The sequence below is a fragment of the Xyrauchen texanus genome, chromosome 3, assembly GCF_025860055.1.
Source record: "Xyrauchen texanus isolate HMW12.3.18 chromosome 3, RBS_HiC_50CHRs, whole genome shotgun sequence".
Taxonomy (NCBI): Eukaryota; Metazoa; Chordata; class Actinopteri; order Cypriniformes; family Catostomidae; genus Xyrauchen; species Xyrauchen texanus.
In genome coordinates, this window is record NC_068278.1 from 29,943,015 (window position 1) to 29,956,915 (window position 13,901).

At 36.1% G+C, this 13,901-nt stretch overlaps 2 protein-coding genes across 2 annotated transcripts in view; both read left to right on the forward strand.

Annotated features, from left to right (window-relative positions):
• The first annotated feature begins 411 nt into the window (after positions 1-411).
• chrne (cholinergic receptor, nicotinic, epsilon) lies at positions 412-8,391 on the forward strand. Its single transcript, XM_052105804.1, has 12 exons — positions 412-610; positions 1,243-1,376; positions 2,913-2,957; positions 3,281-3,390; positions 3,477-3,632; positions 3,757-3,860; positions 4,799-4,999; positions 5,172-5,286; positions 5,774-5,888; positions 6,012-6,219; positions 6,700-6,833; positions 6,958-8,391. The coding sequence occupies exons 1-12, from the start codon at positions 532-534 to the stop codon at positions 7,123-7,125; spliced, it is 1,569 nt and encodes a 522-aa protein (XP_051961764.1). The 5' UTR covers positions 412-531; the 3' UTR covers positions 7,126-8,391.
• A 1,708-nt stretch (positions 8,392-10,099) lies between these two features.
• Positions 10,100-13,901, forward strand: part of pld2 (phospholipase D2) — a 41,889-nt gene continuing 38,087 nt past the window's right edge. The window contains exon 1 of the mRNA XM_052103699.1: positions 10,100-10,248. The gene's annotated coding sequence lies outside the window, so the exon portion shown is untranslated. The remainder of the gene's footprint in view (positions 10,249-13,901) is intronic.

Consider the following 13,901-nt stretch of genomic DNA (forward strand, 5'->3'; position numbering starts at 1 on the left):
GCTGTCCAGACAGACTCTGGTTATTTATATTCATGGCAGGGGTGGCTGCAACACTATTGTGGCCCCCAAGCTGGCCCCTGTACACCTGTTAACATTGCCTCAGGCTAAAACCCAATTCCCTGTGTGAAAACAACACTATCAATAACCGTTATGAGTATCGTTATCAACCCATTATACTTGCAGAAATGCATGACATGCCAAAAATATGTTCACGTGCTCGTGCATCGGAAGTGTTGTGATTGTCCCCTGAACCGGACGCTCCTGTCACAATATTTTGGGGTTATTAATAGTATCTGTGCTCGATTACAGCAAAAGTAGAGAAGTAACCCACAGAATCTGCGTCATTGTCAGGTATTAGAGGTAAAACGATATTGGTGTGATCACTGTATGTGACTTTAAGAGAGCGCGCGGCTAGCGCTGTAACTCGAGCCGCGTGCAGTGACAGCTGTAGCAACGCGTTGGCTGACTTCTCGAAAATAACGAGTCTATCTCTTTGTTACCAACTTTTAAGAGAGCATTTGGCGACCAAAAATGCCGACCACGGCAATGAAAGCCTGGTTCGGCCGGACTTGTGTAGTTGTGTTTGCGCTTGTGGCCTCTGTATTGCAAGGTACGTGCTTTTTATGTACTGTACCTCAAAATATTGGCGTTTTACAAGTGAGTGTTGAATACGATAACTCACTTTACACTTGTCTGTCACACTTTTCATTTGCAATTGTAATTGTAACTTCTCAAATATGTCTTTCATTTGATATTTTCCCCAGTTTTTTATATTGATATTGGTATTAAACAGTTATACATACTCAAATTTTATTTAGGGTCTACCTCAGTATAGGCTGTTAGTGAATGGGTCTCATAGTGCTGAGTCAGTGTAGCCTACTGTAGATTTAAATGGTTTACATATGTTTCAGTTATGACTTGGAGACATTTCAATCTTTCCACTGTATGTCTTGGTTGTTCTGATGACTACTACTACTATTATTATTGCTACAAATGAGTGCATAAACCAGTATTTCAGAAACTGTCTGAATTGATTTACCTTAAAGAAATCCTAATCAGAGCTATGTATAAGTGTGAGTTCATGTGATTGATGTGACAGAACTTGGGGCCTGTCTTTCATGATCTGATGTTACAAGGATTTATTTTTTATTTTTCATTTTTTATGGTTTGTAAAGACAAATATTCACTAGTGTGAAGTATTGATTAAGCTCATCTGTATCTTGCATTGTTTTACTTTTGCAGTCAGTGGAAATGAAGAGTTGCAGTTGATCAAAGATAAGTTTAAGAACTACAATAAAAATATTCGACCAGCAAGAACCCCTGAAGAAAAAGTGAAGGTTCAGGTTAAATTAACCCTCACCAACCTCATCTCTTTGGTAAGTTCTCTTATCTCCCTGCAAATATTGACCAATGTTACCCTAAGCCTAATTCCAGTAAATGAGCATGTAAATAGATGCATTAGATCTACTCTCTAGGTTTAGGTTTTATTGAATGCACATTTACAGTGATCCCAAAAGTATCTGGACATTTGTGGACACTGAAATCACTTTTAAAAATGTCTGAATGTCATTGCATTTGATTCAAAATATAAAACCAAGTGGCATTTGCAAACAAATATTAAGTAATAACGAGATTACATATTTAAAATACAACTGTATTCCACTACAGTTACAATTTAAATCATTGGTATTTAGAATACAGTTACAGTTTAAATCATTGGTAATTAGATTACAGTTACATTCAAAAAGTATTTAGATTACTGAAGAGATTACTTTGCATTTTATTGTCATTTGTTTCATTTAATATTTAGTCCTTTCAGATGAAAACATTTATACATGTAAATGATGCGATCCAAAGTGCATTTGAACAGCGGTGAAACACGTTCTTATGATGTGTTACATTCACACGAGCAGACAGAGAAGTAAGTTTGAAGTTTGGAGCAGAAGAAATAGAAATAAACCTTGTGAAATAAACCTTTGTCGGCTTTATTCTAAGCTAAAATGCTATTTCTAGTCATTTTACAGGCACATGTTACCAGGCACAATTGTATTTTTTATCAAGAAAATTCACGTTAGATCACAATTTCTTTTTTTCTAGTAAGACCTTTTATATTAGGGCAAAAATCATATTCTTGATAATAATTTTTGTATTGTTTTCCTGAAAATCCTTAAAACAAGATCAATTTGATTGATCTTGTTTTAGAAACAACACTGCATAAGATATTTAGGTTTTTCAGAGAATGTATTTTTAATATGTATGTTTTCTTACTGTACTGTCAGAGATTTTATAGTCAAAACAAGTAAAAAAAAATTACCAGTGCTGAAGAAGTAATTCAAAGTATTTAGAATATGTTACTGACCTTGAGTAATCTAACGAAGTAGGTTACAAATTACATTTTACAGCATGTATTCTGTAATCTGTAGTGGAATACATTTCAAAAGTAACCCTGCCAATCCTGCAAATAATGATACACATTTTATCATAATAACCCCACTTTTCTGAGCCATTTTGCAATTTTTGGGAAAAGTATCTCAAATTTAGATTGCTATTTGTAAAATTTGCATAATTTATCTAATTTGAAACCTAAAAAACGTTTTGCTATATAACTGTGTTTTTGCAATAACTGTGATTGTGTGTTATATTTCTTTAAAATAATGCCACTTGGATTGATATTTTGTAATATAATGCAAATACATTTTTAAGTGTGGCTCAAAATACTTTTGGGGCCACTTTATATTATTGGTAATAATTTATGAAATGTGTGCACTAAGGTTTACAGTGTAAAGTATTTTGGTAATCAATTTGATAATATATTTAGTTATTTTAGTTCAGCAAGTTTTTAATAGGGACTTTGCACAATACAATTGTTAAAAGCTATTTACATTTTTGTAAACATTCTCCTCCCTGAACAGAATGAAAAAGAGGAGACTCTCACTACAAATGTTTGGATTGAAATTGTGAGTAGCCAACAGATTCATCCTCCATTTATATGCAGCCTATGCAACCTCCTAAGATATTAAGAAATTACTGTCTCAAGTTCTCTTCTAACACAACATTTTAAACTAAACACTTTATTTCAAGATGTCCATCACAATATTTTTTTTCATATTGCTCTGTTTCATCTCTCCATATTCTCTCTCTTATTCTTGCTCACTTATACAGTATATATAATCAGTGCTTACTGTAAGTTAGTCTGTCTGCACTTTACATTGTACATTGTGTTCTCTCTCTCTCCCTCCAGTTTTCTCTTTTTCATGTTCTGTATTTTTTATTTGTTTAGCAATGGTCAGATTATCGTCTTGCATGGAATACATCAGAGTATCACGGTATTGATACGCTCCGTGTGCCATACAACACCGTCTGGCTACCAGATATAGTATTGGAAAACAAGTGAGTTAGTAAAGCAGTCTTATGCATTATTTCCCATTTGTTGCTGCAAAAGTTGCCAAAACATATCTCTCCTATGCTATTGACAGCATCGATGGCAAATTTGATGTGGCATACTACGCTAATGTACTGATTTCCAGTGATGGCTCCATGTACTGGCTTCCCCCTGCCATTTACCGCAGTACCTGTGCTATTGAGATCACCTACTTTCCTTTTGACTGGCAGAACTGCACTCTAGTGTTCAGGTTGGCACAGAGTTTGATTTGTTTTAGTGTCAGTGATTTTGGATTTTGTTGTATTCTGGTGTTATTTTTGATTTTGTCATCATTTAGTGCTAATTACAATTTCTGTTGTCTTGTATATCTGTAGGTCTCAGACATACAGTGCTAATGAAATTTATATGGTGTTGGCAGAAGATACAGAGACAGGAAAGCCCATTGAGTGGGTGGACATTGACCCTGAGGCCTTCACAGGTGCCATGCACACACACATTACTATTCATCTTTCACACTTTCTGTACCATAGTAGGTTTAGCAAGCGTAGTGGGGTTTAGAAGTGGGATTCGCTGATTTAATTACTAAGTACTGGTCCACATTCCAAAATTTGATATTCAATCCAAGTCCAAAGATTCTTTAAATCTGGTATTGAAGGGGGAGTTACCACACAAAAAGAGGAATGAAAACAGGATGAATATGAAGTCAGTAACAGTGCAACAAAACTTCTAAAAGACTTTAGGTCTCGATATATAAAAGTAAATAATCAGCTATAAATCAAAAACATAGTAACAAATCACTGTACTAGAACTGGGGCAAACTTGAGTTGTATTGTATTCTGGATTCAATATAATTTTGCTCAATTGACAGCATGTGTGGCATAATATTGACTCGTCCCTCCTTTTCTTTAAAAATAAATAAATAAATTGAGGTTACAGTGAGGCATTTTTTTTTTAATTTTTAAAAGCAGAAATGTGAATCTTATAATTGTATAAAAGGACATGAATTCTTCTTTTAAAACTTGTAAAAAAAAAATGTTAGGGTCATTTTAGGGTTTACAGCATTACGTTTTATAAAACCATGCTAACATGCATATTGTTTATGTCTTGTGGCTATACTTTTGAAACAGTGAGTATTTTAACATTATGGATTGGCCCCATTCACTTCCATTGGAAATGCCTCACTGGAACTGAGAGTTTGACCTTTTCTTTTAAGGAGGGACAAATCTAAATACATTTTTGTGGTATACAACACACAATTGCTGTCAATTGAGCTTAACTTGTATTGAACACGACATATTCCTTTAAACACAATCCTTTAAAAAGCATTCAATATTACACATCATATTTAATACTAAAGGAGAGTCCATGCAATCACACGTCTCTTTTTTTTAATGCTTCAATCACATGACCTCATAGAGAATGGGGAGTGGGCAATCAAGCACCGCCCTGCCCGTAAGCTGACAAACTCGCGTTACTCACCTGATGATCTGGAGTACCAAGAGGTGTATTTCAATCTCATTATCCAGAGGAAACCACTCTTCTATATCATCAACATCATCCTGCCCTGCTCCCTCATCTCCTCTCTGGTCGTTTTAGCATATTTTCTACCTGCAAAAGGTTTGTGTGTGTGTGGAGGCAAAGTTATGTATAAAACTATTAAGATCCCTCAATGTTTCCCTTACTCTGTTGGTACTCCGTATGGCTGTCATTTCTCTTTGCCTACTCCGTACACTACTTCTTTGTCCTTTGCTCTGTCTGGCTCTTTCTTTCCACCTCCTATCTCTCTTAGCTGGTGGACAGAAGTTGACTGTGTCCATTTCTGTACTGTTGGCTCAGACTGTGTTTCTCATCCTGATTGCACAGAAGATTCCAGAAACATCACTTTCTGTGCCTCTTATTGGCAAGTGAGTGTCAATGTGTGAGATTATATTGACTATTCAGCTTTTTCAATTGTGCATTGGTGAAAATTGTATATTCTTTTATTTTTAGAAAAAGAACAGTTCACTAACAAAAAGACAAGTAGTTTCAGACTTATTTGATTTTCTTTCATCTGTGGAGTACAAAAAAAAACACCCTGGCCACTCTTTTCCATACAATGAAAGTGATTGAGGTCTGGAGCTGACAAGCTAAAAAGGGACAAAAAAAGCATCATAAAAGTATCACAATAGTGTTCCACGACTTGTGTACTATATAAGTGAATTGAAACTGTAGCTTTGTGTGAGACTCGGATACATTTAAGTTGTTATTCCTTGATGTGTGCTTTTGTGGTGCATATTTTCTAATAAAATTGGCTCAACCAAAGCTGTGAGTTTGGGGCAGAACTACCTGTTTCCGAACAATGACAGATGGGGGAGTGTTAGGTCTAATATCACTCTCTTACTCTTGTTTTAGGTATTTAATCTTCGTCATGTGTATGACCACATTGATCGTCACCAACTGCATCATTGTCCTCAACTTCTCCCTCCGCAGTCCCAGTACACACAATATGTCACAAACCATCAAACATGTGTGTCACTGTGTACTTTTCCCTAAATAAATTATTACTCACTAAATGGCTCTTTAAGCTATAATGAATCTAACTTCCAATAACTTATCTCCTTCTTTTGCATTTACCTCTCTCATCTATTAGATTTTCCTGGAGGTGGTGCCTCGTTTCCTCGGCATGGCCTCATTTCTGGATGAGGGAGAGCCAGGAGGTGGGGCTTATGAAATGAGAGAGAGGAGGCGCAGTTCATTTGGGCTGATGCAGAGGGCGGAGGAATATGTTTTGAAACAGCCACGCAGTGAGATGATGTTTGATAAACAGAGAGAGAGACACGGACTCATGCGGTCAATTGGTAACTCACTCACTAGACAGTACAAGAACTCACTTTTCTAAAGCATACCTAACATTATTGTGAGTATTATGAACTATAAGTGCAAAGTCTATGCATACTGTGAAGGTATAGATCAGTGGTTCCCAACCCTGTTCCTGGAAGCCCCACAACACTACACATTTTGGATATCTGCCTAATCAAACACACCTGATTCAACTCATCAGCTCATTAGAGGAGACTCCAAGACCTGCATTGGGTGTGTTAGACAAGGGAGGCCCCCCCCCTACAGGAAAAGTGTTAGGAACTACTGATACAGAAATACACTGATACAGGTTGTCGAAAAAGTGTCATCACAAAAAAAAAATGTGTTAATAATAGGCTTGTTTGCATTAAACTGTTCATGAATGGTAACTTAAACTTTTGGATTCCAGATTAATCACTGGTTTTTCAGTGATTAATTTTGTTCACGTGTTGTTTGTGTATGTGTATGTCTCCCTCTAGTGGATGAAATTGATATCAGCAGTACAGCAAACCTTTACAAGAGTCTGGCCAAGACAGCGCCAGAGATAAAAGAGTGTGTGGATGCCTGTAACTTTATTGCTGAATCTACTAAGCAGCAGAATGACATTGGATCTGTAAGTGTTTGGAGTCTGGATTGTCCTAGCCTGTGAACACTTAGATATTCTATTTGCAGTATTTTCCACCCACACCATGTCTCTCTCCTTCATGTTGTTCCTCTTTTTCTTCTTTGTTCCTCAGGAGATGGAAAGTTGGGTGCTGATTGGTAAGATGATTGATAAGGTTTGTTTCTGGGCAGCCATCTCGCTGTTCTCCATCGGCACAGTGGCCATCTTCCTCATGGGCCACTATAACCAGGCACCCGAATACCCATTTTCTTGGGAAAATAAAAAGTATGTTCCTGAGTAGAGAAGAAGCTCTGATGACTCTGTCCAACCCATAGAGTAGAGAACTGGAGCAATCAAGTAAGACAGAAAGTTATTTTCTGTCTCAAGATAAATGCCAAGACAGCAATTGCTGGAGAGCTTGGAACTAGCTGGAAACCGATGAACATGATTCAAACAGCATTTGACTTGATATATCATATTGTCTTATATTTGATATTAGGGGTTATGGGTGTCCATGCATGCATTAACTTAACAATTTTATACTCTGATAATACATGTCATGAATGCACTGATTCTTCTAAAGAATATATACTCTAGGGTAAAATGTTTTCTTTAGAAATGTACATTATGCTTATTTGATAAATAAGCCTAAAATATCAACTTAAAGATGCACTCAGTCATTTTTCCTCATTAAAAAGCTTTACTCCTAAAGAAATTAATTGTAATTTTTAAACATATATATATATATATATATATCAAATTATGAGCGCTGACATGAAATGAAGAATCCAGTTTTATCAGTATGCTTATAATAGCTGTTTTCTTCATAAAGAGGGTCCCCTCAGAGGGGCTGCCAGATCACATGACCTATCAAATAGTACTCGCTTAATCTCAGTAACCAGCCTGTTATTAGACACTTACTCTTGGATTAAATTAATCATTGCTGACTGTGAATAGTGAATTTCTACAATGACATCTGTGACTGAAAACTATTGATTTTAAATGATGATGCCATTATCAGTGTCACTGCTGTCCTAGATGACACAAGCAAAAAGTTACTGAGAGCAGTGGCTCTCCTGTTCACTCTGGCTCCACCCCTAAACCTGGTGGTTATTGATTATATTTTTCATCATCGCTGTTTACGTGTTACTGTTAAAAATTTATATTACATTAGTCACTTATAGATTCTTTTACTTATGAAGTCACATTTTATGAAGTGGTAGCTTAGTGGTAGGCTTACGTAAATAGAGTAAATGCATGATCATTTGTATTTTGTTCTCTTGTTTATTTCTTCTTTCTCTACTTTTTCTTTCTTTCAATTTTTCTTTTTTAATTTTGACTTTGCATTAAGTTTATTTCTTATTATAAACGTATTATATTTTGAAGTAATTGCAGTGAATAAATTAATTTTCATAATTCACTCTGTCTTAAGATGTATGGCGAACGCACAAGAAATGAGTACTTGTAATGTCTGCTTGTGAGAGCTCCATTTAAACACTTAGTATCACTGTGCTGGTCTAATTGTATTGTATTCACTAAAGATGCTGAGAATAAAACAACTGGCATATCCTAGGTATAAAGATTTTTCTGTTTCATTTTTTAGCTCTGATACCAGTTTAATGCATTTAACACAATAACCCCATACATATGGTTCATATCGGCCTTTATTTATTCCACACCAGACTCAGTAAACCAATTTAATGATGGCATCCTATGACAATGCCTCGTTGAAAGTCATTGGCTCTTTGGCGCGTGTATGTATGTGTGTGTGTGTGCGCGATATATATGCAATATAAAGTTGCACAGATACAAGACAGTTAAGACAACAGATTTATAATGAAGGGTGGAAAGTGAAAGCAGAAGCCATGATACATATCACATACCTCAAATTCATATACAACAGAACTCTTCATTGAAGAACAGTGAGAGAATTCCTCTGTGGGTGTGATAAGAAAAAAAAAGATTGCTTTCTCAGGGGCTTAATGAAAAAATAGCAATTTTCTCATTTTGAAAGGACATAGAAGCCTGTTTACTAGGGTGTTTACTTCTATATCATGGTCTGAAGCATCCTCAAGAAATATCAGACAAAACATTTTAATACTTGATTCATTAATTGTGTCACATGTGAGAAGTGAATTGTTTAATCAAATCTGAGTAATATTTCCACTGTAAAATTACTAAATGTCCTGAACTTTTGCAAGTCCTTGTGCACTAAAAGTGTTAAAGGACCAGTTCACCCAAAAATGAAAATTATCTCATCATTTACTCACCAACATAAAATTAACCCATATGGCTCTAGTTATTAATTCCTTTTAATTCCCTAAAAAAAAGATTCAAATATTGGTCTGTTTCTCATCCACACATTTCATATCACTTTTGAAGACATGGATTTACCCGCTGGAGTCCTATGGATAACTTTTATGTGGCCTTTATGAGATTTTTGGAGCTTCAAAGGTCTGGTCACCATTCACTTGCATTGTATGGACCAAAAGGGCTGAGATATTCTTCTAAACATCTTCATTTGTGTTCTGCAGAACAAATAACATCATAGATATCTGGGATGGCATGAGGGTGAGTAAATGATGAGAGCATTTTCATTGTTGGGTGAACTATCCCTTTAATTTGCTGCTATACGCAGAGGTTTCAAGTATTTGCTTCCTGCGTTAGAGCTCGCTGTGTGTTTCCTCTGATGTGGATATAAATCGGTGCGCCGTTTAAGCACACAAACATTTTGAAGAAGGCTATAAATGCTCCTGAGTGCGTCTGAGAACATGCTGCGTGTAAGTGTTGCAGTAATAAAGGTTGCCCACGTCGTGTCTTTGCGAGAGAAATTGACAAATATTCTTCGTAAATAGTTGCTTTAAATAAACGTGTACGATACGAGTCTGTTTATGAAATATGGATTTTAACGTATCACATTCCACTGCGTCAGAGTGGGCAGGTAGACAATGTTGTGGGTGCGTTCCATTCGGAAGTGATCATCCCTGTTCCCTTCAAAGACTTTAACATCCAATGTGACAGCTTTGGAAGGCTGAAAGGTGTGGGTCTCAAAAATGATGTTTATTCGGAACTCACATGTTCAGTTATTTTTAATGGATCATATATTTGAAGCGATCTTACAGCACGACTATCATGATTGTTCTTACTTCGAAGCCCCCTTTGGAGGCTGATGTATCCCGTTCGGTACGTAGGGACAGTATGTGCAGTATCCATGTGTTCATTTCGGCTGCGGCATCGGATAATTTTCGGGGCTTTACGGTAAATTCGACATATCAAGCATTGCCTACGTTGAAAGTTACAGAAAACCAACGCCTTGGGGGTTGTGATGGAGGTTAAGTTATCCAGAAGTTTGAGTCGTGAGAAATAACAATATATGGAATTATAAGGGCCCAAACGAACACTTAAATCCGACGGCTTTCTTTGGGTGAGTAAAATTGAAAAGTCTTAAAAGAAAGAGATATGATTCCGATCACGGTGCATTTGAAAAATGTTTTTCACACTTTTTCAACAGTGAATTGCAAAATATCTCTTACGCTTGACGTTACACACTGTAACATATTTTATTATTATAAAACCGCTGTTAGGTATTTTGCAGTTACTATCTAATTTCATTGTAAGGTTACGAGTAACGATGGAGAGAGAGAGAGAACGTGTCCCGTAAAACACGAGACAGGAATGTTAAACAGTCGATATTAAAGATTGACGCCGTAAACTTTGTGAGCTGTCCACCTAGACTGGGCATTAGAGACACGAAACTTGGCAAGCCGCTCATATGCTCAACTATGCTGTCTAGATAGGCAGCTCAACAGGTTTTGTGACACCGAGCATACTCCTCATGCCCACATCCGATTTTGTTTGTGGATAATCACGAACACAACACAACACTTAGTCGAATCAGATTTGGGTATATTTTTAACTAGGTAAAGTGTTTGAGAGGGGTTTGTGTTTACAGGACACAAGGAGAGACAAGTTTAGATATCAGTCATATATATATATATATATAGTGAGGAATTCAGGGCCTTGTTTATAAAGTTGGAATGTCTCCAGTTCCTGTGGCCCATTCATATGTGTGAGCCAGGAAAATGGGTTGATTTGAACTTTTATAGACGTTTTAATGCACATCCCTCAGTTAAAGGAGTATTCCAGGTTCAAGTTAAGCTCAATAGATAGCATTTGGTGCATAATGTTTTTATTAAGTATTTATTTCGACTTAAAAAAAGAAGCAAAAATCGAAGTAATAATGAGGCATTTACAATGGAAGTGAATGGGGCCAATTTTTTGAGGGTTTAAAGACAAATGTAAAACTTATAATAGTAGAAAAGAACATACATTAAATCCTCTGTTAACTTATTGATTATTTGAGCTGTGAAATTGTTTAAATTATCATTTTCACAGTCGTTTTAGGGTTTATAGCAACAAAGTTGTAAAATTGTATGTAATTTTACTTCAAAAATAATGTTAACATGCATATTGTTTACATATTTTGTGGCTGTAATTTTGAAAGGGTCAGAATTTTGGCATTTATGGATTAGCCCCATTCACCTCCATTTTAAATGCTTCACTGTAACCTAGAGGAGTCTAAATAAATATTTGTGGTAATCAACATTATGCCACAAATGCTGTCGATTGAACTTAATAGTATTGAACCCGTAATATTCCTTTAAAGGAATAGTTTACCCAAAAATTTTAATTCTCTAATTATTCACTTACACTGATGCCATCCCAGATGTGCATGACTGTCTTTCTTCAGCAGAACACAAATGAAGATTTTTAGAAGATGATTGAACTCTGTCAGTTCCTTATAATGAAAGTACACGGGTGCCAGCACTTTGATGGTCCAAAAGTCCCATTTAGACAGCATAAAATGAATCCATGCGACTCCAGTCAATAAGCTGCTCTATCTTCTAAAAATCTTAATTTGTGTTCTGCTGAAGAAAGACAGTCATTCACATCTGGGATGGCATCAGGGTAAGTGAATAATGAGAATTAAAATTTTCGGATGAACTATTCCTTTAACAGGGGTTTTCCTGCATAGAGAATTACTAGGCGCCGCCTCCGGCTGTCTACAAAACTCTGGTGGATGTCTTCGTGGAAAACACCAACAAACGTTGCACTCAAATCTCAGCGATAATAATAAAATAATTCCGATGTCGAATAGTCGCTTGATGTCATTTAACATAACGAGATCATATAAAACTATAATAATGAGACGAGAGGAGCGCTGCTGCTCGAGTGTCTGATAGAAACACAGATCACAGCTTGGCGATATATCTTTATTTCATCCTTAATTAAAGTTCATATAATACGGGAGTGTGCCATGTAAATAAACACAAACTCCAAAACTGTCATTCTCTGTGCGGTCAGAGCTGCTTCAACCAGTCGCGGAAGAGACACAATCTGAGCGGGAGTCGAGATCAGGAGAGATTTAAAGTTCTGCCGGCCAATGCGCACTCTAACACGGAGACACTTGTCACTCACCCCCGCTGTCTGCAGCTCGCAATGAGATCATCATGATAAGATCAATCTTAAGTGAAAAATAACACTAAAATGACAACAACAATAAAATATATGTGTGTGTATGTATATATGTATATATGTTTTGGATAGACAAGATTGATAAATGTACTCTTATAGCTAAAATGTTTACAGTGTTAAGTGACTAAAATGTCAATATGACTAAATGTGACTAAAATATGACTAAAATGTCAACAGTTTCATTGACTAAAACTACTTTAAAATGCCCAGACTTTGTCAACTAAAACTTGACAAAATAAATATAGGATAAGGTTGACTAAATATGATAAAAAATAAAAAGGACATTTGACACAGGATTAAGACTAAATTGAAAAACATCTTACAAAATTAACACTATAATATTCAGTTGCCAGGTCATTAGTAGTGTATTAACGCAAAGCCAACGTTTACGTGTTTTTAATGTCACTATTTTGATCAGTATGGTTCCACCTCCACCTCATTTTGAGCCAGGAAAAACCCTGTTTAAGCATCGCTTTGTGAGGAATCTGTCAGTGTACAGTAGGGCTGCACAATTAATCCAAAAAATAATCAAGATTACAATTACAGCTGTCATAATTATATAATCGTGGAACGTGTCAATTATAGCTTTCCATTTAGGTCTACTCCCGTTGCGCAAAAATTAAATCTTTAATGATTTTTCATAGAGGCAAATCTGATGCGTTTAAATACGTGTAAAGGTATAACAGTAATGCTCACTATCTGAATTATATGGCATGCAACTTCCCCACACAAAATTATTATTTTAATTGATATGTATAATCACTATTACAATATCAAAGGAAATAATCAGCAATTATGCTTTTTGTCATAATTATGCAGCCCTAGTGTATATAATACATTTTCATGGAAATGTTGTTTTAGGCTGCTTGTGCTGTTGTTATCAGGCTGATATTTCTTTTAAAGCAATCACAGACCATTGACAGAAATGGCCGCAGTTCCATATAGTGAAAGTGGTTTGAGCTGTGGTTTCATATCTAGGCAAAACAGTTGTAAATGTAGAATGCTGGCAAATGCTCTAAGCAAATCTCTCTCTCTCTCTCTCTCTCTCTCTCTCTCTAATTCAAATGAGGTTTATTGGCATGACAAATTGTACATTGTATCGCAGAACAAATTCTGTTTTGAACAAGTGCAGAAAAACAGTGAAAACTGTGTATATTCTTTCAGTGGCGTGTGTGTGTGCATTAGTGTTTGCATGTGTGTGCGTTAGTGTTTGCATATGTGTGTATGTGTGTGTACAAGAGTTTGTGTGAGTACACGTGTCTTTGTGTGTGTGTCTGTGTGTGAGTAAATGGTCGAATCACTGATTGGTCGACTCTTCCCTCTTTTTGTGGCAGGAATTGATGTACTTTGCTGCTAGTGAAATGCAGTCTCTTTGTTCACCTTCAAACTTTTTGAAGTTGGGACAAATAATTTCAAATTTGGGAAAGAAGTGTTTTCAAATTTCATTACAATTAGGGCAGGTGGTTAAGAAGTGCATCTTTGTTTCTAGTTGTCCTTGGCTACTGTACAGGCATAACCTGCTCTCTCTGGTCATCCAGCTCT

Coding starts and splice junctions, on each gene's coding strand:
- chrne (XM_052105804.1), top strand. CDS start 532: ATGCCGACCACGGCAATGAAAGCCTGGTTCGGCCGGACTTGTGTAGTT. Junction 1,377..2,912: donor TCACCAACCTCATCTCTTTG/GTAAGTTCTCTT, acceptor CTCCCTGAACAG/AATGAAAAAGAGGAGACTCT. Junction 6,834..6,957: donor AGCAGAATGACATTGGATCT/GTAAGTGTTTGG, acceptor TTTGTTCCTCAG/GAGATGGAAAGTTGGGTGCT.